Source organism: Cupressus sempervirens, chromosome 10 (assembly GCF_028749045.1).
Source record: "Cupressus sempervirens isolate cs-2001-9-10 chromosome 10, ASM2874904v1, whole genome shotgun sequence".
Classification (NCBI taxonomy): Eukaryota; Viridiplantae; Streptophyta; class Pinopsida; order Cupressales; family Cupressaceae; genus Cupressus; species Cupressus sempervirens.
In genome coordinates, this window is record NC_143127.1 from 341,460,948 (window position 1) to 341,488,792 (window position 27,845).

General features: G+C 33.5%; 1 protein-coding gene across 1 annotated transcript in view; it reads left to right on the top strand.

Moving 5' to 3' along the window:
• The window catches only part of LOC149533982 (MADS-box transcription factor 23-like), a 270,235-nt gene extending 248,241 nt beyond the window's left edge, over positions 1 to 21,994 (top strand). The window contains exons 6-7 of the mRNA XM_089805949.1: positions 21,665 to 21,706; positions 21,791 to 21,994. Coding sequence (XP_089662075.1) covers positions 21,665 to 21,706; positions 21,791 to 21,994 — 246 coding nt within the window. The remainder of the gene's footprint in view (positions 1 to 21,664; positions 21,707 to 21,790) is intronic.
• Positions 21,995 to 27,845: the final 5,851 nt, after the last annotated feature.

Sequence of the window (27,845 nt, forward strand, 5' to 3'; positions counted from 1 at the left end):
TGTTGAAACTCGTAGTATTGGCTAGTACAAAGTGCCAACTGCCAAATCTCCCTCACCGTTTGTCATGGGATCAAACTATCTATTCTATTAGCTTTGGGTGGCCAAGTAAAGCCTAGCCCCAAGCTTGTCCCATCCTGGTGAGTCCTTGACCATTCTCGGGCATGCCAAACCAAAATGTCCCTATGGGTCACTAAATGCCATAGGGAAGTGATCTTTGATGAGGCATATCTCAAAGTTCGTGTGAGGTATGGATGTGATTTCAAGTGCTATAGGACCCGTGTTGTGGAGACCTACAATAACTTCTCTCTCTTTTTGGAGATCTTACTCCATTTTTATTTTGTGATGTCATCTCAGGTGATGCTAAAACTCATAGTCTTGGCTAGTACAAAGTTTCCAACTACCAAATCTCCCTCATTGTTCATCGTGGGATCAAACTATCTATTTTGTTAGCTCTAGGTGGCTAGGTAAACCTAAGCCCCAAAATCATATGATCCCATTGAGTGCTCAAACATTCTCAGGCACGCCAAACCAAAATGTCCCTAAGGGTCACTAAATGCCATAGGGAAGCAATCTTTGATGGTGCATATCTCAGAACTCATGTGAGGTATGGATGTGATTCTAAGTGCTATAAGACCATGTTGTGAAGATCTACAATAACCTCTCTCACTTTTTTGTGATCTTACTCCATTTTGATTTCATGATGCCATCTCGGGTGATGCTGAAACTTGTAGTGTTAGCCAATACAAAGTTGTCAACTACCAAATCTCTCTCACGTTTCGTTGTGGGATCGAATTGTCTATTATGTTAGCTCTGGATGGCTAGGTAAACACTAGCCCCATGCTCACCCTATCCCATTGAGCACTCAAACATTCTCCCACACACTGAACTGAATCATCCCTAAGAGTCACTAAATGCCATAGGGCAGCAATCTTTAACTATGGCAACTGGATATGTCATCTCATCCAATGATGGAGACTTGTGATAGAAGGTAAAGGGGTGATAATACACATCATTTTGAATATATTATTTTTTTATGGTAATAAGGTAATCCTCGCTTATAAGGTCAAGGAACTTGAGGTCACCTATAAACCCAAATTGCCTTAAACCTAATGATTTTCCTTCCCTTTTTTTGTTAATAAGTTGACTCAATAAGTGTTTTGAGAGTCATTACACCTTATATAGCTGCATTTTATCACTAAATGGAGTTAGTGAAAGATGTTAATGATCTTCTTGGTTGTCTTAATAGTCATTTCATGGGTTTGAAACATAACCACTTCCCTTTGTGAAGAATTGTCCAAAAATCAACAAATTACATGTTATTGCAAAGAAAATACAATCATAGGATGCTAGAAGATTGTTTTCACTCATAGGATGTTGAAGAATCTCTTGGAAAGTGGTGTAGGAGCACCCTTTCAAGGATCCCACCATATCATTTTTGGTGTGATGAACTTTTTTTAAGAAGTATGTGAATACAATAAGGGCATTTAGCTCATGCTTGTGTGTCCAAGCTAGGATAGGTCTTAAAGTTTCCTCTTTGGTCTCTATTGAGAATGGTACCTTGACTTTGGGCTGGTATCATTCTTAGCTCTTTATTGGTGGAAGGTTGATTTAGGAGTTTTTATTGCATTTTAGGCATGGGTGTACATTAAAAGAACCTTCCAAGGTGGACTACTTGTTTAGAAGACCAAAGTGCATGAACAATGCAATGTTATGTAAATCTGCCACCTTATGGAAGGGATGTTATTATGAATTTTGGATTCTTAGGTGAAGCAAGATAGGGAAATTTTCACTCCCAAGGATGTGTTGGGAAGGTATAGTATGGTCTTGAAATGTGAGTCAAAACAAGACTACCCGAGCAATAAAAATTGCCCCAAAAGTGCTTGCAATTTTAAAAAGTTGTTGAGCAACTCTTTCCAATTGTTGCTAAAAGACCTACTTTGTAAATAAGCTTTGAAAAATCCCTAAAACCTATCTCTAACCTAAGGAACAACCTATTTATGCTTGGAGGAACTGTAATCAAGGGTTGGCAACTCATTTCTTGTATGAATTCATATTGTTGGACTGTATGTAGCAAACTGTGACTATTTTAGCACAGATTTTACTAGTTTTTAATCTTGTTTGGAGGAAAATCACATGGCCATTATCATTTTTTTGCATGTTGTAGTTGTATTATTGTTTTTTTCCACTTTCCATGCATTAGTTATAGTTTGTGACCAATTTTTCAAAGGTTTTGTAAAAATTTTCAAAGATACCTATTTGCTACCAGTTTTGGAGTTATATATCATGAAAGGGCTATAAGTCTTGTCTCCATCATGGAAATTCCATGGTCTTCTAGATTTCAAGGCTAAAAACCCTAATGTATTATATTATGCAAGAAAGGGCTCTAAAAGTGAGTGCAAAGAATTTTTTGACCAAGCCCTAGGTGAGCTAGGCAATGCCTAGCTAGGGACTATCATCAAAGAAAGAGCTCTCGAGAGAAAAGATTGAAGAATGAAGACTTTCCCTTCTAAGGGATTGAAGAGGGATATGAGGAGGTTATAACTTGTGGAGGAGGAGTCTTGGTGAAGTGTGGAAGGTGTCTTAAAAGTGGGGATAGTAGGTAGCCAAGAAAACCCTACCAAACCCTCAATTTTACTATTTTTGTTGTACGACATGTAGGCACCCTAGGACCCTAAAAATCCTTGAGAATGGGTCCTATGTATCAATTGTTCTTAAGGCCAAAGGTGTTGAAACTCTAAGACAACGGAGCTATTGGCCCCAAAAATCCGATGGTGGCCTATTTAGGGGCTCTCATTATAGCCCTTTTGTGAAGAAATCTTGAAATTGAGTCCAAAGCTATTGTTGTTATCCATTCAAGAATAGTACAAGTGTTCCAATAACACCTTAGGACATCATGGAAACCTGAATTTATGAGTCATGACAATGATTTTTCAAATCAAGAATAGTGACAACGTTTGCAAATGTAATGTATTATTTTCATTTTCATATTTTTTTATATGTTTGTAATAATAATTTATGATAAATTTTTAGATGCATAGCATAGAAGGGAAACTTTAAACATGAACAAGAAGATCATAAATCATATGAAAATGACATATTGCAAATGATAAATTTCTAGCTCTAACACAAATAAAGTTTATTGTTGATCAATATTGTATCAAAGTTTCAAATTGATTAGGTATTGAATCAAGCTTGATAAACAAATAACAAAGAAGGAAAACTTTAAACATGAACAAGATCATAAATCATATGATGATGACATATTGGAAATGATAAACTTATGCTTGAACAATGATAAATTTTATTGTTAATCAATATTCTATCAAAGTTTCAAACTAATTAGGGATTGAATTAAGCTTGATAAATAATGAGCTAATACACAAACAAAAAATTGGAAAAAAAAAATCAGAAATCTCAATCAAGGTCCTTCGTTGTGATGCTCTCCATTGAGTACCCAGTACTTGGGATACATGTACCGAGTACTTGGGTATGTGGTACAAGTACTAGGGGTGTGGGTACAAGTAACATGCAACCTCATAATATATTATGATAACCAATAATTTCATACATGAACGAACATATAATATATTATGATAACCAATAATGTCATATATGAACAAACATATAATATATTATGATAACCAATAGTGTCACACATGAACAAACATATAATATATTATGATAACCAATAATTTCATACATGAACGAACATATAATATATTATGATAACCAATAATGTCATATATGAACAAACATATAATATATTATGATAACCAATAGTGTCACACATGAACAAACATATAATATATTATGATAACCAATAATGTCATACATGAACAAACATATAATATATTATGATAATCAATAATTTCATATATGAAAAAACATATAATATAAAATGATAACCAATAATGTCATACACTAACAAACACATAATATATTATGATAACAAATTATGTCATACATGAACAAACATATCATATATTAACCAATAATTTCATAAGTCTAATACTGTCATGCATCAAATATAAAATGTCATATATACATTAAATGTATATCAAATATGTCCACTGACATAAAATCCAACATATATGTCCAGTGATGCCTATACATCTATGCCTATCAATTATATCTTCTCCTTCTGATAAGGGGAAGGAAACAAATCTCTAGAGGCCTTTGGTCATCGTATAGAGGGAGATGATGGGGATGTTGGGGCCTTACTCACATGCTCGCTCGTCCTCTTATTTAGGCTCCTGTCTAACTCGAGCTGGTACAAACAAAGTAGATATGAATCAATAATTATTATACATTGAAATTAAATATATGTACACACAAAATTAATTATTTTATTAACACCATCAAATAGACACTTTGCAAGTCCACCTCAAAGGCTCACAGATGATTGGATGTAACAACGCCCTACAAAATTCAATCAATATAATCACTTATAAATAAAATTAGAACTTTTGATACTAACTATTATTAACAACAACTAAAACCAAGAAAATTTATTCATACATCAGTCAATGGCTCTAAACTAGCCATAGCTACAACCACTCCATGATCAATGGACTATCGAAGATGAGGAGGAATCTTAGATGTCAAGATTTTCATGTCATACAATACACGTTACATGTAACATAAAACACAAAACAAATATAATCAAGTGAATTAAATTAAAATGAAACAAATGTACCTCTACAAAGTTCATATCACACCTAGGCTCGGAGTCTCTAGTGAATGCCGATGGTCTAGTAAAGAACTGATGCACATGCATAATTTTTTTTGTCAATCCTTCATATGAAAAAATATATGTATTAGTTTAAATGATTAAATTGATACATACATCTGGACTTGTCCACGGGACAAAAAATGGGACTGAGGGATCTCTACTAGGTCCGCCAACACTTTGACCTTGAATTTTGAACAATGTCAATACATTCTAATTAATTAGTCATTCACTATACATATGAAATGTGATCAAATTAGTTTATTATAATTGTAATTTACCTATGTGTCAATGCCCAATGTCTCATTTAGGAACTAATAAATGACTAGCCCATCATCCATACTATCTCCAACATGACTACCAAATGTGCATAAGGATCTACATGATGTGCACATGTGACTGTGATGCACAGAAGGATCGTCCTTAACTAATGGACTCATGCAATGAATGGGGGTCTATGTCAAAACATTAATAGTCTCGAGAGTGCTGGCCTCTACATGTTCCTTCACAACTAAAGGAATAATCACTTATTATATTGTCTTGTGTGTCAGGAGGAGGTCTTCCAATTAGTGCAAGTTGCAAAATTTCTTGTTCTTATTGTGGAGGGTTTTGGTTTTGATCTTGTTGGGGATTTTCCAATTTATTATTCACATTTTCTGATAAGAAACCAATTGCAATCTAAATAAATAAAAAAATTTAAAGAAAATTGAAAAGAACCTACAAAAAAATGCAAAAATATATGAAACAATACAAAACATATAAAATAATGCAAAAACAAAGGTAGAAAACATACGACATGATCTTGATCTTGATCTCGATCTCAAACTTTGGTCACGAGGAGGTATTTTGAAGAGGCAGGTGGCAAAAAATTTCAATTCCTTCAACTCATGTACGCGCTATGAGGAGGAAATCTTGCACAATAAACTTAAAATGAAATGGGCTATAGGTTTGGAGCCCATTAAAAGTTTTTTTTGTTTTAGAAAGCATGTATGCGCTATGGCTTGGTCATCCCAAGCCATAGTGTGTATGTGTTATAGCACATATGCACTTTCTAAAACTAGAAAAAAAAAGGTTGTCATCTTTTTGGCACCACAAATTGGTGCACTTACCCAGATAGGAATATGGCTATGATGACCTCTTCCCTAGTAGGAAAATTTGGGGGTAGGATAGAGAACACCATTTACATTCATAAGTGGCTTCTTTCCTCTTGGCACCTTTAAGGCTTAGTAATTGTCTAAGCTCTATTGAAGGGTCACTTTTGTTTCTCGTTTTGTTTCATGAAGGATTTCTTTAAAATCATTTTCTCTAGTCCTTGGCTCTGAGGGAATCTTGGACTTCGTCTATCTAAATGGAGACCTAGTTTTGATCTAGTTGCAAACCTCTCGGGAGTTGTCTCCACTTAGATTCCTCTCTTAGAGCTACCCATAGAATTCTTGGATGAGGATGTTCTTGAAGGAATTATGAAATCTTTTGGTTAAATCTTGGGAGCTGGCATAGGCACTTGCAACTGTGCTCATTTTATTTATGCTTAGGTTTCTTGTTTTATTATTTTAGGAATGATTCTTCTAGTCTCAATGGAGATTAAATCTATATTTAGGGCCATGATTCAGCCTTATAATATAAGAACTCTACAACTTTCTTCCAGGTTTTCTCTTCAACCAAACACTTATGTTCTAAATGCCCCCAATAAATATCATTGAAAATATGACGGTTATGTAGGCTTTGAGTCACACCTCCCTTTACAGTGCTAGGATTGGGACATTGAGCTTAATTTTTTAAAACTTACCCCCCCTACTTGAAGTTGGATTAAATTAAACTGTGATGAAACTTTTTTTGGTAAATCAGGTTAGGTGAGTGGGGTGGCCATTTAATGAATTTAAGCAAAGAGGTTTTGGCTTCATATGTGATCAACTTGGGCATGCAAATGGATTATGAAGTTGAGATGCTAGATCTATACTATGGTGTCAAATTACTAATAGGTTAAGGTTGCAAAAAAAAATTGTTGAAGGTGACACACTAAATGAGAGAAACATTTTGAATTGCACTACTAACATTGGATGGAACCAAAAGGATATAATAAATAAGACAAACCAATCACTTTTCATGGTCGATGAAGTTACTTTCCATCACACTTACCAAGAAGGAAATTATTCTGTTGATATCCCTTCTGGGTTGGGAATGTAGATCAAGTATTTTAAAATTTGGGAAGACGTGTCATTTATCCCTATGGTGGCTTGTGTGGCAATCATGTAGGATTTTTCCAACTCTAATAATAATGACAATACATTTATTATAATTTAAGATGTACTCTCCCTTCCTTTTCTTCAATTTTTAATAGTTTCACTCTCATTTCTCTAGCTTGTGAGTCTATGGAGTTGTAGAGGCTAGTTTTGGTTATTAAGTTTCATTAATTGTTGGTTATTAGATTGAGAATGCTATGGGTCAATAGAAACACATTTATGATGCTCTATATTTTGAGAGATAAGATGGTGGGGGTTGTATTAGATCAAATCTAATACATGTGAAGATTTCAAGAATGACACAAAGGCCTATGATATTATTGAAAAGGGGTAGATGACCACCTTTATTAAGGAAATCAAGGGTTATAACCCTAATATTTCTTAGAGAATGGTGGTTTCCTATAATGAGGGGAAGATCATAGAGGGGAGTGTGACATATATGATTACCCTAGAGAGCATTATGGAAGGTAATAGTTTGAGCACAGATGGAGTGTAAATCCCCCACAACACTAAGATATCCTTCAAGGAGTCCTTTAAGCTATTTTTGGAGCTAAGAGAAAAAAATTTGAGGCTAAAAACATGGTTTAACATGGAGTAGCTGCTAGAGTTTGGAAAACTATGGCTATGATTTTTAACAATTTTGTGGCTTGCGAATAAAGCTATAAACACTTCCACTCTCATCTATTCACCATGCTTAAATAATTTTGGGAGGAATGTGAAATTCTGATTTTGTTATCATATTTTCTCTTCACTTTTTCTATCTATTAAGAAATCCAAGGTTAAGGGTATCTTTCCTCTCCACCAGATCTTGCTTTTTCTTCTTTATAAATTTTACACAGACCTTATTCATCAAAATGACCCTAATCTAACTATGAAACATAAACACCTTGAGCCTCCCTCCTATTTTTTCCTTTGTGAAGTAATTACAGACCCCTCCAATGACCCCTAGAGGTTCTTTTATCTTGGGAACTAGGATGATCATGACCATTGAGTTAAACATAAAAAAAAGGAACAACCAGAGCTAGTCGAAGAAATTATCGATGTACCCAACCCTAGGGGTTCTTCCTAGGTCATAGACTCTTCCTGGACTTTAAAACATTCCACCCGATTTTCTACTCCTAACTCCCCATGTACTTCCCTTTCCCCCCTCCCCCAAGATTAATATAGGGAACTAAATATTCCTCTCTCTAGCTCTCCTTCCCTTCTACCTAGAAAAGATGATAGAGTTGTTGATTTAGAGGATCTAAATTTATAGTCATATGATCTTCATATTTATTATAATAGGCTAAAGGAAGTTTCCAAGTGACTCTTATTCTAACTCAATATAGCCCCTAGAAATATTAATAAATTTGAAGCCCTAGTGGAGGCTGAATGAAAAGCTAAGGAGTGCACTATTAGTAATCAGGATGAAGCTTCGTGGGAGGTGGGAAAATACCTAGCAGATAAGTTGCATAACTAGGAGTTGTTAGAACATAAATTCTTTGAGATTCTCACTGAGGAGAATAAGAAAATTATAAAATAAAATTGGTTTCATGAAGGATTCCCAAGAGAAGTGGGAGAATAACTCAAAGAGTTAGGGATGTTTCCATTAGCAAGATCAAGGAGGAGCTCAATGAAAGGAAGCTCAAAAGAAAGTGAAGGGAGGCTTCTTAGAGTAAATATTTGGTTCTACAAATGACTACCAAATAGGTCCCTAGGTTTAAAGATACCACACCATCCCGTTTAGCCAAATTTTCCTCATTCCTCGATAAGCTCAAGGAGCTACATAGGTAGCTGTGTATGCAGGGTTTTCTTCTGGCAGTGTCTGGGTTGGTTTTTTTTCTACATTCCAATCTTCTATAATGTTGATGGTCCATTTTCATATTGGGTTCAATGGTTCATGGTTAGTAATTTTTTCGTTCATAGTTTGAGGTTTGAGGTTCATGGTTTTTGGTTGCTCGATGTTGGTTGGTGGTTGGACTATGGTCTTCTTTTCTCAATTCCAACTCACAACTTACTGTTATCTCCCTTTCCTTCCTAGATCTAGACCAAGACTCTTTATTTATACTTGCCAAAATAACTTATAGAAGATTCTAGATCATCATATGGAGAAGGTCAACCAAATAATGATTTTCACACATAATAATGATCAATCCAATAAATTAAATTCCTAACAAAAATTAAATAAATAAGTTGACTCACAAATAAAAATCAAATGGATAAATTAGTGAAAGAAAACACCAAGAAATAATAGCAAAGTCCCTAAGGCACTATGTGAATATAGAATAGGTATTCTTAATGAACAAAGGACCCAAGTCACTTGAAAAATAAAGACAAGAACACATCCACCAAACAAATCAGCAACAAATTCACCAAGTAGATCCACAAGTGTAACCAAGTGCACATCTACCAAGAAAGATAGAAAGGTAACCTAGGATGCTCATGCATCATAGAATCAGGTTTGAAAAGAATAGATTCACCTAAATCATGAATGTGCCACAACCCAACCTTAATCCAACATAGATTGAGAAATCCTTGAAGCATCTTTAACTAGCATGTCCTTCCACTTTACCAAATATTCAAAGTAATCATATCCTCTTGTACTCTTGTTGATTCTCTGATCCAAAATGTGCTCCATCTTTTTAGTCTTATTCTTAAGATAATTACTCAGTACTATCAACTCGTCGTCAGATTCATAATACTTGCACAAATCAAAAACATTAAATATAGGAGATATATCCATATCATTAGGTAATTCAAGATTCATAAGCATTACCAATGTTAAGCTTTCTTAGAATTCTACAAGGATCAAAATTCTTCATTTTTAACTTACTAAATGGGCCAAAAGGACATCTCCCTTTCTTCAAATAGACCATCACCTCATCACCAACTTCAAAATTCATGTGTCTTCTAGACTTATCAACATTCTCCATATATTTATTATTACTCTGTTCCAACTTACGTTTCACTTCCTCATGCAAATATTTCATAAATTCACAACATACCTCAAGTGTGATGTACCTCTATCCTATATTCTATTAAAAATCTCAAAAGGTGTCTTTCTAGTACTCACATTCACATAATTATTGTATCCAAACTCAACTTTTACCAATACTAAATCCTAGTTACTCAATTTATCTCCAACTAATAATCTCAATAAAATACCCAAGCTTCTATTAACAAGCTATGTTTGTCCATCTATTTGTGGATGAAATATAGAATTAAATCTTGACTCTGTATCCGGTTTCTTCCATAAGGTTTTCAAAATATAACCAACAAACTTACTATCTCTATCAAGTAGAATACTTCTCAGTAACCCATGCAATTTAAAATACTCTTTAAAAAAAAGCTTGGCAACATACACTACATTAGATGTATTCTTACATGGTATGGAATTTATCATCTTAGAAAATCTATTAACAACAACAAATACAGAATCATGTGCTCTTGCAATCCTTGACTAGCCAGGAACAATATCGATTGTAATGTCACTCCAAGGTTTCCTAGGTACTAAAATAGGTGAATATAATCTAGTATTCTGAATCACTCCTTTTAAAACTTGAAAAACTCCACAACTCCTTGCAAACTTATGAACATCGTTATAGAACTGTGGCCAATATTACTTCTCCTTAAGAAAAGTAATTTTTTTATCAATACCAAAGTGTCCAGTCAATCCACCACTATGTTTCTTCTTAATCAAATTAACTAAGCATAGATTCTCTTGGTATATGCAACTAAAATCCTTTGAACAACATACCTTCTTGAATAAAATATTCTTCATACTTACTCAGTTGATCTGATAGATTTGGTACTTTACACTTTCTCCATGCCCATAAAATCAGGGTCAATGTCATAAAAATACTTCATCTCATCAAATCCAAGAACTTCAACTTTCATCTTGGTAAAAAAAAAAAAAATTCTGCTAAATGCATTTACAATTTAGTTAGATACTTCACTCTTATGCTTGATCACAAATGTGAAATTCTAAAAATACTCAACCCACTTCATATGTCTCTAATCAACTTATGTTGACTTCGCAAATATTGTAAAGCCTTATGATTAGTTTACAACACAAGCTCATTAGGAATCAAAGAATATCTCCACTTCTTCAAATCTTGAAGAATAGCGTAAAACTCTTGATCATACACAAAATACTTCCTCTTAGCATCATTCAACTTCTCACTAAAGAAAGCAACAGGTTTACCTTTTTGACTCAACACAACTCCAATTGCACTCCCACTTGAATCACATTAAACTTGAAATACTTTATTAAAATCAGGCAAAGCCAAAACACATAATTTTCTAACCATTATTTTCAAAGACTCAACTCTTATCCCAACCATGTGTCGATTTGAAATCCTTTTAATCTCCTCTCATTGTTTTAGGCATGCCATTACAAATAGAACCAAAATTCTTGATGAATTTTCTATAGAAACTTGCTAAACCATGAAATGATCTTACTTCACTCACATTCAAGAATTTCTTTAACCTTCCTAGGATGTATCTTCATACCATCATCTAAAATTACAAAACTCAAATATACAATCTCCCATTTCATAAGTAAACACTTCTTCAAATTGATCAACAACTTCTCTTCTTTCAACGTTTCTAATAATTCTCTAATATGCTCAAGATGCTCTTCCTTGGTCTTATTGAATATCAAATATCATCAAAGTAGACAATCACAAACATAACCAAGAATATCTTCAATACTTTATCCATCAACTTGATAACAGTACTTGGTGCATTAGTCAAACCAAAAGGCATAACCAACAATTCATTACAACCTTCTTTTGTCTTAAAAGTAGCCTTCCACTCATCACCTTTTCTGATTCTAATCTGATGCTTGCCACTATTCATATAAATCTTTGTAAAATACTTTGCTCCAATCAAACAACCCATTATATTATCCATCCTAGGCATGGGAAATCTATACTTCACTATTGGCTTATTAATAACTCTAGAATTAGTAAACATTCTCCATACACCATTCTTCTTTGGTGTCAGTAATGAAGTTACAACACATATATGGACTTAAACTTTATCTAATCAAACCTTTCTCCAACAACTCATGCACTTTCTTGTTAAGTTATTCATTCTTAGTAGGTCTTAATATATAGGGTGCTTTATTTGGGAAACTAGCTCCAGGAATCAAATTCATATAATGATTCATACTCACAACTAGTGGTAAACCATCAGGTACACTCTCTAACACAATTTCCTAATATTCAATAAGCAATTGCTCAAATTCTGCTCAAACACAATCAATACTAGCAACACTCATTTTACAAGAAATCACAAAAGAAAAAAAAATGTTTTCTTTCTTCATCTCTTTCACAAATTGATTTCCATTCACCATGCAAACCCTTATACTACTATAATTAACCTCATCTGGACTTTCAATCAAATGTAATGATACTTTTCTCCTTCCATTCACTCAAAGCATATATTAATTCAATCTTCCATCATGCATAGTATGTTTATCATACTACCATGGTCTATCAAATAGAATATGACAACCATTCCTAGGCATAATATCACAAAAGACTTCATCAAAGTAGTTCCCACAATCCATAGGCATAATATCACATAGGACTTCATCAAAGTAGAACTCCCAATCATGAATTCCTGAATTCAATTTTAACTTACCAATAACTTATACTCATCCTTGATCTATAAAATATGATAGGATTTAGGGTGTCTTAGCCTCCACAAGTGCAACTTTATAACTAGTTCTTCTAATGCTTAATTTGCTAAACTACCACTATCAATGATCACCGTGTGCAATACTTTCCTGTTGTCTTGCATCTGATCTTGAAAAGACTTTTCATCGGGATAATTTCCTCATCAATTCCCTCATTACATAAAGTTCTACTTACCATCAAGTTTTCTCCATCCTTAGGTCCACTTAGTGGACTAGCAGATTCTCCATGAACCAAAACATTTTTGCTTCTAATACCTTTATCCTTCCTCCCAAAATTATTACCTTCAAAGGTTATACATGTCCTTCACCACACTTGAAATAAGTACCACAAAAAACCTCCTCTTCCATAACTACCTCAATAAGAACCACCTCTTACTTAGTAAGAACTACTACCTTTGCACTCAGTGTTGCCTATGTTGTCACTTTTCAATTTAGATTTGTTGTTATCATGTATAATGTTATTAGATTTGGTGTTTTCTCCAGAAGATCTACCTCTACCTCTTTAAAATCTTCCTCCTCTTCCTCTTTGTCTTTTTTTGTGCCTCTTTGTCAAGATCTACTCAGCTTTCAAGGCATATTGATATGCTTCTTCCACATTATTGGGTTTCACAAAACTGATCTTATCCTGAATTGCAATCTCAAACCATTTAGAAACCTTACAAATTTTTCAACCTTGTCATCAATATATCCAAATCTAATGTCCAATCTATAGAATTTCTTAGTACACACCTTCACACTCATAACCTTTTGCCTCAAAGTTTATATCTTTGTTAGCAAATTCACTTGATAATCTATAGGGAGAAAATTCTTTAATTTTTTCATCATCTACAACTAGGTTCTAATCTTCTATTTTCATCTTTGTTGTTTATCAATTTGAAAATGCTCCCAACAAAGTAAAGCATGACCTTTCAACTTAGAAATTTCTATCTTCACCTAGCTATTATCAAGAGTGCTCTCAAGTTCAAAGAATTTCTCCAGCTCAAAAATCCAATCCAACAAAGCATTGGTGTCCAATATTCTATCATAACTTACATAATTTTAATAGCAAGATTTGAATGTTCCCTAGAAAAAACTCTCAATAGTCTTTCCTCATCCTCTTCAACTTTAGGTTCATGATTAGGGTTAGGTTCATAATTTCAGCATGATCAAGATGCACTTTTCTCCTCTATGTTTTCTCAATATCATCTAATTGGGGTGCAATTTTTCGCAACATATCTGTAATAGAATTATCAGCATTTCCTCTACATCAAACCATTTTGAAAATAGATTCTTGGAAGATTGTAACCCTCTACAAGTTATAAATTAGACTCAAATCTTCCACCTACAACCAAATCAACTAGTTTTCTCAATGATCTAATTCCTACAAAAAACCTTCACTCTAATACTTCATAATGCAAGGGAGTGGATGACAAGTAGGGCCCCAAGGCATGCCTAATAAAAAACAAACCTTGCATAGATCATAGAATGGAAGAAAAGCATAAAGAGACACTACTAGAAAAGAGAAAGGAACAAAATCTAAGATCTTTTATTGATTTCCCAAATTTTCATTACACATGCCCGACTATGAGACCTTCCAAGTTACAACTAAGTATAAAGATTTAGAAATACATAAAAATGTATCCATGATGCAAGATCTATACGATCTTCTTTTCCTAATTCCAACTCACAACTTATTGCTAGCCCCCTTTTCTTCCTAGATCTAGATCGAGACTCTTTATTTCTACTCGCCAAAACAAATTATAGAAGATTCTAGATCATCATATGGAGAAGACCAACCAACTAATGGTCTACACATATCTTAATGATTGATCCAATACATTAAATACCTAACAAAAATTGAATACATAAGTCGGCTCTAAAATAGGAACCAAATAGAAAACTTGAATAAAGACAACACTAAGCAACAACAATAAGGTCATCAAAGCACTCTATGAATACAAAACATGAACACTTAGTGAACAAAGGACCCGACTCACTCAAAATATAAAGACAAGAAAACATCCACCAAGCAAATCAATAGCGACATCACCAAGAAGGTCCATAAGTGTAACCAAGTACACATATATCGAGTAGGATAGAAAGGCAACCTAGGATGCTCTTGCATCATAGATGGATCTAGAAACATAGTAGTAATGGTTCTTTCCTAATAAGATTGAACTTTCTATCTCAAAGGAATAACTAAGACAAAAAACCTCTCTGGAAAATAGTTTCAATTTGGAAGCTCACTCCTAAGATCAATTATTTTTGTTGGGCAGTTGATGACAATAAAATTTTAACACTAGATAATTTTTCTAGGTTAGGGTTTATGGTCCTCAACAAATGTGTTATGTACAAAAATAAGGTTGAATCCATAGATCATATATTTCTATATATTGTTCCTTTTCTTATGACTTATGTAGTTTAGTATTTCACTCATTATAGACTCAATAGGTGATGCCAAGATCTATTACTCAAATGATCTACCTTTGGCATATCTCCCTTCTACTACACATAGTTCTTGTTAATCTTTGGCTTCAGATTCTTCTCACCATATCATGGACTCTATTGAATGAGAGAAATAATAGGATGTTCAAAGAGAAAAGAAAACTAGTTCTTGTCGCATTTTATATAGTGAAAAAATCTATAAGGGAAAATATTTTTCCTATGACCTATCCAAAGAATATTTATTTTCCTTCTTTTATTAATGCTAGAATAAAGTAGAACCAGAACATTAATGAAGGCCTCATCAATTTGAAGTGAACAAGTATATTGAAAAGGAAAGAAACTAAATGGCATCCACTAGACACTAATTGGTTGAAATATAATGTTGATGGATGTTCTAAAGGATAACTCATAATATCAAGGATGTGAGATTTAGTAAGAAATAGTGAAGGTCAAATGATTGTGGGTTTTCATAAAAATATAGGTGTGAATTCTAACAACTATGCTAAAGGACTCATAATGTGGAAAGGAATAAAAAATCTCCAAGATTCAAGAGTAGAGAATATTATAGTGGAATTAGACCCAAATCTCATTGCTAATACCCTCTAAAGGAAGAGTAGAAGCCCATGTAGATTCCTAAGTCTAATAGAATATTGTAGGAGAAGACTAGCTACTTTCAAGAATGCTAAAGTTAAACATAGGCTTAGGGAAGGAAATAAAGTGGCTGACTATCTAGCTAATTGGGGGATGGATTATTCAGAAGAGAAGTAGGTAAATGGAAAATATTTCCCAAAGGACTTGAGGATTATTTTGATAAATGATATCACATCAAAGTTGTAAAGAGAGTGAGATGGAGAATGTGAGTTGGTCTTGTGTTCTTTCCATGAAGATATAGAATAGCCACTTAGATGGTATATTAAACTTTAGTCATAAGTCTTTTATCTCTATGATATTCTCTTGTTTAAATATGAAGGTTGGCAAGAAGGCTAAACCATGAAATGTTCTTACTTCACTCACATTCTAAGGTGTAGGCCATTCAAGAATTGCTTTAACCTTCATAGGATTAATCTTCATATCATCATCTGAAATCACAAAACCCAAATATACAATCTCATATTTTATGAATGGACACTTCTTCAAATTGATCAACGACTTTTCTTCTTTCAATGTTTGCAATACTTCTCTACTATGCTCAAGATGCTCTTCCTTTGCCCTATTGAATATCAAAATATCATCAAGGTACACAATAACAAACATACTAAGAATTTCTTCAATACTTCATTCATAAACCTTATAATAGTACACTCAGTGCATTAGTCAAACTAAAAGGCATAACCAACCATTCATTACAACCTTCTATTGTCTTACAAGCAACCTTCCTCTCATCACCTTTTCTGATTATAATATGATGGTAGCCACTATTCATATTAATCTTTGTAAAATACTTTGCTCCAATCAAACAACCCATTATATTATCCATCCTAAGCATGGGAAATATATACTTCACTATTGGTTTATTAATAGATCTGGAATCAATACACATTTTCCACACACTGTTCTTCTTTGGTGTTAGTAAAGAAGGTGCAACACATATATGAACTCAAAATTTATTTGATCAAACCTTTCTACGACAACTCATGCACTTTCTTGTTAAGTTAATCATTCTCAGTAGGTGTTAAGCTATAAGATGCTTTATTTGGTAAACTAGCTAAAGAAATCAAATTCATACAATGATTTATAATCCTAACTAGTGCAAAACCATCATGTACACTTTTTGAAATAATTTCTTGATACTTGGTCAGAAATTGGTCAACTTCTGTTGGGACACACCCAATACTAGCAAAGCCTAGTTTACAAGGAATCACAACCAAAAAAAACCTTTTTCTTTCTTCATCTCTTTCATAAATTGATTTCCTTTCACCATGTAAACCCTTATAGTAATACAATTAACCTCATCTAAACTCTCAATCAAATATAGCAATACTTTTCTCCTACCATTCACCCAAAGAGCATATTGATTAGATATTCCATCATGCAAAGCATGTCTATCATACTACCAAGGTCTATCAAATAGAATATGACAATAATTCATAGGCATAATATCACATGGGACATCAGCAAAGTAGTTCACACGATCTATATAGGCATAATATCACATAGAACTTCATCAAACTAGTTCCCAATCTTAAATTCCATAATACATTGTTCACTTACCAATAACTTATCTTCATCCTTGATCCATAAAACATGATAGGGTTTAGGGGGTCTTAGCCTCTACAACTACAACCTTGTAACTAGTTCTTGTAATGCCAAATTCACTAAATTATCACTATCAATGATCTCCTTGCAATATTTTCCTACCATATTGCACCTGGTCTTATAAAGACTCCTCCTCGAGATAGTTTCCTCATCAATTCCCTCACTACACAAAGTTCTCCTTACCATCAAATTTTTTCCATCCTTAGGTCCACTAGGTGAACTAGCAGATTCTCCATGAACCAAAGCATTTTTGCTACTAATACCTTTATTCTTCCTCCCAAAATTATTACATTGAAAGGCTCTATGTCCTTCTTCACCACACTTGAAATAAGTAGCACAAAACCTCCTCTTTCACAACTACCTTGACAAGAACCACCTCCTCCTTGGTAAGAATTACCACCTTTGCACTCGGTGTTGCCCATGTCATCACTTTTCAATTCTGTTTTCTCCTTATCTTGTACAATGTTGTTAGATTTAGTATTTTCTCCATAATATCTACCTCTACCTCTTCAAAATCTTCCTCCTCCTCGTCTTTGTCTTTTTTGTGCCTCTTTGTCAGGATCTCCTTAGCTTTCAAGGCATATTGATATGCTTCTTTCACATTATTGGGTTTCACAAAATTGATCTCATCTTGAATTATAGTTCTCAAACCATATAAAAACCTTGCAAATTTTTCAACCCCATCATCAATCTATCCAAATATGACATCCAATATGTATAACTCCTCAGTATACTCCTTCACACTCATATCCTTTTGTCTCAACTTTTGCATTTTCCTCAAAAAATTCACTTGATAATAAACATAGAGGAACTTTTTCTTTAGTCTGTTCACCATCTTCAACTAGGTTTTAATCTTTTCTTTTCTTCATCTTTGCTTATCAATTTGCAAATGCTCCCACTAAAGTGAAGCATGAACTTTAAACTTAGTAATTTCTATATTCACCTTCCTATTATCAAGAGTGCTCTCAAATTCAAGGAATTTCTGCATCTTAGAAATCTAATCCAACAAAGTGTCGATGTCCAGTATTCCATCATAACTTGTAATTTCAACAATAGGCTTTGAATATTCCCTAGAAAAAATCCTCAATAATCTGTCCTCAACCTCTTCAACTTTAGGTTCATGAATAGGGTTTGGTGTCCCAAGAGCTCCTTCACCACCACTAACATCATCAAGATGTACTCCTCTCCTTTGTGTCTTCCCGATAGCATCTAATTGGGCTGTAATTTATCATGACATATCTATAATAGAATTATAAGCATTTCTTCTATGTCGAACCATTTTGAAAATAGGTTCCTACAAGATCGTAGTTCTATCTACAAGTTATAGGTAGACTCAGATCTTCTACCCTACAATCAAATCAACTAGGGTTCTCCACAATCCAATTCGTATGAAAAACCTTCCCTTTAATACCACCTAATGCAAGGGAGAGGATGATAGATATGGCCCCAAGGCATGCTTAGCAAACAAAAAACCTTTCATAGATCACACAACAAAAGAAAACACAAAGAGACACTGCCAGAAAGGTGAGAGGAACAAAATCTAAGATCTTTTATTGATTTGCCAAATTTTTATTACACATGCCTGACCATGAGGCCTTCCGAGTTACTGCCAAGTACAAAGATTTAGAAATAAATCAAAATGTATCCAACATGTGAGATCTGTATGATCTTCTTTTCCCAATTTCAACTCATAGCTTACTGCTATCCCCCTTTCCTACCTAGATCTAGACTAAGACTCTTTATTTATAATGTCCAAAAAAAATTACAGAAGATTCTAGATCATGATATGGAGAAGATCAACCAAATAAAATTCTACAAGTATCTTAATGATCGATCCAGTACATTAAATGCCCAACAAAACTTAAATACATAAGTCAGCTCTCAAATAGGAACCAAACAGAAAACTTGGAGGAAAAAAACATCGAGCAACAACAAAAATGTCACCAAGGCACTTTGTGAATATAGAACATGAACACTTGGTGAATAAGTGACCTGACACGCTCAGAAAATGAAGACAAGAACGCATCCACAAAGAAAATCGGTAGTGAAGTCATCGAGCAGGTCCACAAGTGTAATTGAGCGTACATGTTCGGAGTAGGATAAAAAGGCAACACAAGATGCTCATGCATCATAGATGGATCTAGAAAAATACTAGTAATGGTTCTTTCCCAATAAGATTGAACTTTCTATCTCAAAGGAATAATGAAGACAAAGAACCTCTTTGGAAAATTGTTTTGATTCTAAAGCTCACTCCTAAGATCAATTATTTTTATTGGGTGGTTGATCACAATAAAATTTTAACACTAGATAAATTTTCTAGATTAGGATTTATGCTCCTCAAAAAATGTGTTATGTGAGAAAATAAGGTTGAATCCATAGCTCATATATTTCTATATTGTTCCTTTTTCTTATGACATATGAGGTTTAGTGTTTCCTTCTTTATAGACTCAATGGGTGATGCCAAGATCTATTACTCAAATGATTTACCTTTGGCATAACTCCCTTCTATCACACCCATTTCTTGTTAATCTTTAGCCTCATATTCTTCCCACCATAGCATGGACTCTTTCAAATGAGTAGAATAATAGGATGTTCAGAGAAAAAAGAGAACTATTTCTTGCCTTATTTTAGATAGTGAAAAGATCTATAAGGGAAAATATTTTTCCTATGACCTATCCAAAGAGTATTTCTTTTCCTTCACTTATTGATACTAGAATAAAGTAGAACTTGAATATTAATGAAAGTCTCATCAATTTGAATTGGGCAAGTATATGGAAAAGGAAAGAAACTAAATGGCATTCACCTGACACTAATTGTTTGAAGTATAATGTTTATGGATGTTCTAAAGCAAACCTCATAATCTCAGGGATGTGAGGTTTAGTAAGAAATAGTGAATGTCAAATTATTGTGGGTTTTTCTAAAAATATAGGTGTGAATTCTAACAACTATGCTGAAGGACTAGTACAGTGGAAAGGAATAAAAAATCTACAAGATTTAGGAGTAGAGAACATTATAGTGGAAGTAGACCCAAATCTCATTGCTAATATCCTCTAAAGGAAGACTAGACGTCCATGGAGTATCCTAAGTCTAATGGAATATTGTAGGAGAAGACTAGCTACTTTCAAGAATGCTAAAGTTCGACATACACTTATGGAAGGAAATAAAGTGGCTGACTATCTAGCTAATTTGGGGCTTGACTATTTAGAAGGGAAGCAGGTGAATGACAAAGATTTCCCAAAGGACATGAGGATTATTCTAATAAATGATATCACATCAAAGTTGTAAAGAGAGTGAGTTGGAGAATGCGAGTTGGTCTTGTGTTCTTTCCATGAAGATATAGAATAGCCACTTAGATGGTATATGAAACTTTAGTCATATAAGTCTTTTATCTCTATGATATTCTTTTGTTTAAATATGAAGGTTGGCAGGAAGGCTAAAGCCAATGACTCCATTCACTTATTGTTTTTAAAGAGTTATACTAAGAGTACTAAATGTAGAAAGTCTATCTTAAAAGGCATAATGATGAATAAGTTTAAAGATTTGTTAAATTTTGGGTGACACAAAGCCACTTATCTTAATATAATTATGAAGTATTCAATTACTTGGGAGATTTCAATTACATGTGGGAAAGATCAAAAGTATGATTTTTTATTGCTTAAATTAAATTCCCCATTTTACGATAAAAGTTGGAGTGCAGCTAACGTGACAAAGAATCATAATATATTATAAGTTATTCTATAGGTTCAAAGACCTTCCCTACCTTCTTTATCAAAAACTATATATTTGAAGCCATATTAGGCTATTGCAGATCATATATTTAAGTAGTTATAATGTTGAGATTGGCAGCACAGAAAATACTCAATAGAGTTGTCCAGCCATTGAATAATTCAAATTATTTTTTGTGAATTGTAATCTTAGTATATTATTTATCAATAGAAAAGAACTATTCATAAAAATAAAAATAAATCCAAATTAGCAGCACAAGGAATACCCAATAGTATTGCCTAGTCATTGAATAATTCAAGGGCAGCACATTAAGTGAAGCAAGCTGTGATAATACGACACTTAATTAGTATTACTATAATAAAATGGGTTAGCTAAAACCTAAGGCATCACGCAAATTTACAATTGTAATGCATAATTTAGTGAGAAGGCCAAATATTTTTGTGCTGTAAGTTTTCTTGTTTTTTGGGGGAGGCTTTGGCTCCCCGTTATGGGATACCAGCAGCTGAAACTTAAATATGAACTCTGAAAGAAGTTTTTCTTAGCCCAAACAATTGCTGTATTAATAGATACATTGAACTTTCCTTTGCTCAATTGTATTGTAAGCAGGGAAACCAAATTGAAGAGGAGAATGCCAGACTTCACTTGAAGGTATCTATGTTTTCTCGAATTGGCGTTTGTATTTCGTTACACTGTATTTCTTCTGATTGATAAAAACAAAGTGTAACTATACAGGTTCAACAGTTGAATGAGCGCTCCAATTTGGAGAACAGCACTGCAGTTGAATTCTTGTTGATTGAACCTTCGGAGACTCATGATCGTCCTCAGTCATCTGAAAGTATACATAATTCTTTCACTCCCACGAGCCAACACAAATCAAGCACTATTCAACACAATGAGGCTGCAGACACTTCCTTGCAATTAGGGTACGCTGCTTAGATTTTCTATAATCTGCTTGCTTCGAATAATCTGGCATTATTTCATGTTGATATAATAAAAACCCAAAGTACTGTTACATGTTTCAGGTTGCCCAGCTGATGCCTTGTTTGGTGTTTCCTCACATAACTGATTAGGAGCTTATCACCTGAATTATGATGAGAATCGTTTTATATACTTTCTTTCCATAACGAATGGTAACATAATGTCACGAATATTAGATTTAGAATATAATTTGCCACAAATATTAATTTTATAATATACTTAGAATCTGTAACTTCAATTCTGATTTTATCATATGATAAAACAAGGATATGGTACTTCGTTGGCAGAGATTCTCATATTTCTGATTTCGAATTCATTCGTGCGGAGCAAAATTATCATATAAATGTGCTGGCATAACAGATGTGACTGTTCTGTGGGACAAATGGTAAATGACTGGACTGTGTCTTTTACTTCAGTATGCTTCAAATGCTGTCCTATCTTTTTTATGCTGTTTTCATTATGTTGTCTCTGGTCTCTGCTATTACTGGATTATTGTATTTACTAAATTAGTAATGTACTAAATTGTGTCGGACTGTGCTCTGGTTGGAGTCCAGTCTGATATTATATGAACATGTCATTTTGTGATTGAGACTCATGGTTTTAAGCTAAGATTGCTGTTCTCATGTAAGAATATGATCTATTGTAGTTCTATGAATGTGAGCTAGTCGCAATATAATGGATTAAAATGTTTATGATTAAAGGAAAAATGTTTTTACAAAGATCAGAAACCCAAGTCTTTACAACAAAACCAAAAATAGGATACTGACACCTCAAAACAATCTGTACAGGCTTTACGGGACTATGATTTTTTTTCTTAACTATGCTATCTATGCTATCAATAGGGTTGATACTCTTCTTTACTTTATAATATAGTGTTGGATAGTCTAATTGTCATGACTGTTCATTTTATATTCTTTTTATTTGTCTTTTTGTTTTTTCTTAAAGACTGATGTATAAATATGCAGGCAAAGCTCTTTGTATTCAAACTATGAGCTGCTATGACTGAATAAAATATTTGCTCTGCTCTCCTAATATGAAAGTAGCTACAAGTTGTGATAAACCATGATAAATTATATATCTGTTGTCTCATTTTTACAATTAATTTCTAATTTTAACAGTTCAGCATAAAAGCCTTCTCAGTCTTCTCCCTGCTATCATCTGAATCCTCAGCATGGCCTTTTTTCTTGTTAACTGTACCTATATCCATGAGGTGAGCTTTCTTGTTCGAATTCACACTAACTGATGACTAAGCAGAGCTATCCTTTTGCATTACTTGTAGAGCCTCTTCCTGTTCAATAAATTTCTTTAAAACCCTCGGTGGAATTATCCATGACCATTTTACTAACTGCAATTATTCGCCCTCAAAGAGTCTTCAAGCTTACACTACTGATGGTCTTCCCTCAAATCGCTATTACCCTTGGCTAAAGTTTTGTCACTTGCTATGATCTTATCAAGACTCTGGTTTGAAGGTGAAGATCTGTCATTGAACTCATTTATTTCAGCAACTATCCATGAAAATATAGATATATATTTCTATTGTATTTTTGACATTTATATTCATAATAAGATTTTTCTAAGAATTGATGAGACCTTAATTGAAGCTTCTTTATGTAAAATTTTCTACAGCTGTAACTTGTAGAACAACTAGATCTAGTTAAGAAATAAGCATAATTTGAATCATCGCTAAACATAAATTACTGTGAGATCTGCACAGTAACTAAGAGTTTTCTACAAATTACGGATGTAACAGATCGAGCAGTTAGAGTTAACTAACTCTAACACTAACTGATGAAAATAGAAAACTAATGAAAGGAGATAAGAGGGAAAATTTAGAAACCCCTCTTTAAGATCAACACAAAGACCATGGAACAGATTTCCGAGGCTTCATACATCTTGAGATTTCTTCCTATACATTCCTTTCAAGATTGGGGAGACTTCATTCATACAACTTCAGTTTTGTCTCTTCTTAAAGGGAAGAATGTTGTTCAAAGATCATGGACCACCTTTTACACACAATTTCAAGCATCTTCCATTCACTACACACCATGGAGGGATCTATCTTCTCTTCTATTCCACTTTCTTGGAGAGCTTCATAGGGTCAAAGAAATTGTAGTACAGTAGTTTTATTGCTTTAGTAATAACTAATCTGAGGGGAGGTTATATTCTCACTGGGTTTTCCCTCTTTCTTCCTTCCTTTCATTATTTTTTCATCTCTTCGTAATTGGGGGGGGTGCGGGGTGCGGGTGGGGGTGTTAGCATAGACTTTAGTGCAGTAGTTTGTGGACAACTTCTATTATGTTCATGATCGACATGCTTTCTATGTAATTAGTGGATTTTTCTCTCATGCATAAGTCTCACCAATGACATCTCAAGATTGTATTAACCTATGTCTCTTCTTCCACTATAAATCCTGTGTGGAGGGTAATTTCTACTCATGCAAATTGCTATTTGTTCACCTTCATTCGCTGCAGGCATTGATTAATGAAATTATCTATTTCTCATTGATAGTTCCACTTAGCATATCAATGCATAATTTATAAAATGAAAAGTTACTCCATTAAATAATGTCTGCAGCAAATGAAGGTGAATAGATAGTTGTTTTCATGAGAAGAAACTACCCTCCACACATGATTTACGGTGGAAGAAGAGGCATAGATTAATGTAATCTTGAGATCTCATTAGTGAGACTTATGCATGAGAGAGGAATCCACTAATCACAAAGAAAGCATGTGGATCATGAACATAGTAGAAGTTGTCAACAAACTAGTGTAGTCTACTACACTAAAGTTTTTCACTAATCCCCCCTCCACAAGTCTAACTAAGGAGAGAAATAAAAAAAATGAAAGAAAGGAGGAAAGAGGGAAAATCCAATAAGAACAAACCCCCTCTCCCCCAGCATAGATGTTACCTAAGCAATAAAACTACCGTACTACAATTTCTTTGATCCCAAGAAGCTCTCCAAAAAAGTGAAATAGAAGAGAAGATAGATCTCTCCACAGCGTGTAGTGAATGGCAGATGCTCAAACTATGTATAGAAGGTGGTCCATGATCTTTGTACAACATTCTTTCCTTTAGGAAGAAAAAAAATTGAATTTGTATGAACGAAGTCTCCCCAACCCTCAAATATCATGATGTATGATGCCTTTGAAAACTATTTCATGGTCTTTGTGTAGATCTTGAAATGGCTAGAATCTTTTAGAAAATGATGTAGAATGTAATAAAAAGACATTTATCACCTTAGAAGGAAAATAAATATCTTCAAAATGTTGCACAAATATATCCAAACTCATATTAATCTATGAAGAATGACCATGTAGAGAAGGAAGAAGAGGGTCAAATGGCTCCCTCACAACAATTGATGAAGAATCACCTTCATCAAAAAAAAGATATATAAAATTAATACCATCATCTAGATTCGAAATGAGGGATTCTACGAACAAAAAGGATATGTCTGATAGAAATTGATCCCAATGAATTGAATCTAGAAGACAAAAATGATCCTGTTGCAAAGAATCATTGGAAGATTTCAATGAAGCAACTCTAATCTCTGAAGAAACAACAAGAAGATTAGGGTTGTCAATAAATTGATCATCCAAGAAGGATGTGTCCAAATCAAAGGGAGCAACTAAAATCTTAGTATCACCCATAGAAGTCTATTTATCTAAGGAATCATCACTTTCAAATGAAGAATCAATGTCTTCTTACAATTGTCGAATGATGGCCCAAGAAATGAAAGGGCACTCTGTATGCTCTATATGATATTAAAAAAAAAATTCTCAGAAATGGTAGGACATATTAGTCCATAAACAATATGATTACTATTAAACCATACAATTTTCTGTTTATAATAGATCTTGCTCAAGGCAGTGATTCAGTATCCTTTTTTTCCAAGACAGATAATTCTCTAAGGTTAGCTTGATAACAGAAGGATGGAAATAAATACTAGACATCGTTGATCTCCCCAGAAATGGAACTTTATATCAGTTCGTGATTACAAAAGGAAACAAATTAACAACCCCCAATCTAATGTAAAAATTTCATCATAAACAAGTTCTAATCTGCAATACCTGCAAATAAAATCAATGCTTCTTCTTCCAACTCCCATGTGCTCTGATACCATGTAAAAATTTATCTAGCTGTAAGTTGTAGAACAACTAGATCTAGCTAAGAAAGAAGCATGATTTTCACAGATAAAAAAAAATAGAATTACAAACCAGAGAAAATAGAGAATTCTGAAAACTCCTCACATTCCATAAAAATTGCTTGAATACAAGAAGCATTAAGCATGCTTTATAAAAACTAAACTACCCTAAAGAAAACATGGAAAATAGTATGCCCAATATTCATCATTAAAATCACCTCTAAACATAAATTACGATGAGATCTTCACAATAATTGAGAGTTTTCAGAAAATTATGAATGTAATAGATCGAGCACTTAGAGTTAACTAACTCTAACACTTTCTCCATGTCAATAGGGATGCCCATAAGAATTGCCATATCCATGTTTCCCATACCTTGAGAAAGAGAAATAGGGAAATGGTGTTTGACTTAGTATAAGGCTTTATGATGATTTTTCTAAATAGGACAACTTCATCCTATCCCTAGTATAGAGTGGCTCGAAGAGTTTCTAATTTAGTTTTGTTTTATCCAGAAGACAAAACTACTTTTCCCTTTCCCTTTGACAATAACACTGGGGTTCAAAGAATCAAAAGCATTATCATATGATCATCTGTAGTTAGAGACACTACCATTAGAAATAACAACTTTCTTATGAGTATGGGAAGTAGAGGAGGGATGTTTCCTTCTATTCAAATGGAAAAACTCATCATGTCATCAAAATTAACTTACTCTTGATATATGGAAGTATCCATATAATGTATCCTAACATTCATTTTAATCAAAATGACCATTTTAGGGAGTGTTTATTTGTAAATGAATACCCTAGCATCTTCCATATCAAGTAAAATCAATTCTTCATGAGGAACAAAAGGGAAGAAAGATTTTGCTTGAGCAAGTTGACAATGATTTATAGATGGAAACAAATAGAACAAAAAGAAAATACACTTATTGTGCATATAATGGTCAAGGATAACAAAACTAAAGTAAAAAATACTACAAAATTTAGGAACAAGGGTGAAATAATACATAATTACTTCAACAACATTTGATTATAAACTATAAAGGGAAGCTCTATACAACCCTCATTGGTATATTTTTTACATTGTCTCTTTGACCTGGCTAAAATAATTTTGAAAAAATCATTGCCTCATTGATACACTTCTTATGTCTATAAAAGTTTGTACCCTATACTAGTTGGTTTGAGACCTTTACAATATTTTTTCATTCATTTCTAATTCAAGGCCATATAATCTTAGAGTACCCACCATCCATCCTTCGCATCAACCCATGAAACCCTTACATATAGCCACTTAGATATCCCACTGAAATCTCACTTGAGACTGAATAGTTTTTTTAATTTGTCATAGACAATGTCTTCTAGTTTATTATGATCCCTCTATTATTGAATAGGAACAAGCATCCATACTCTTTAAAATAGGGCAAACAAAGGGGAAAAAAAAATAATAATCACTTCCAAAATATTCAACCATTTCAATAAAAATAGGGTATCTATAACGTCATCATTTCCAACATCATTATACATGATAATTTGAACATCTATAAAAATATCATCATTAATATCCCAATCCGTTGTATTTTGAAAAAATATCAGTATTTACTAGCCTATCCACCACATAGTTACCTTCTCACAACATATGGGAGATATTATACCCCTTAATACATATTCA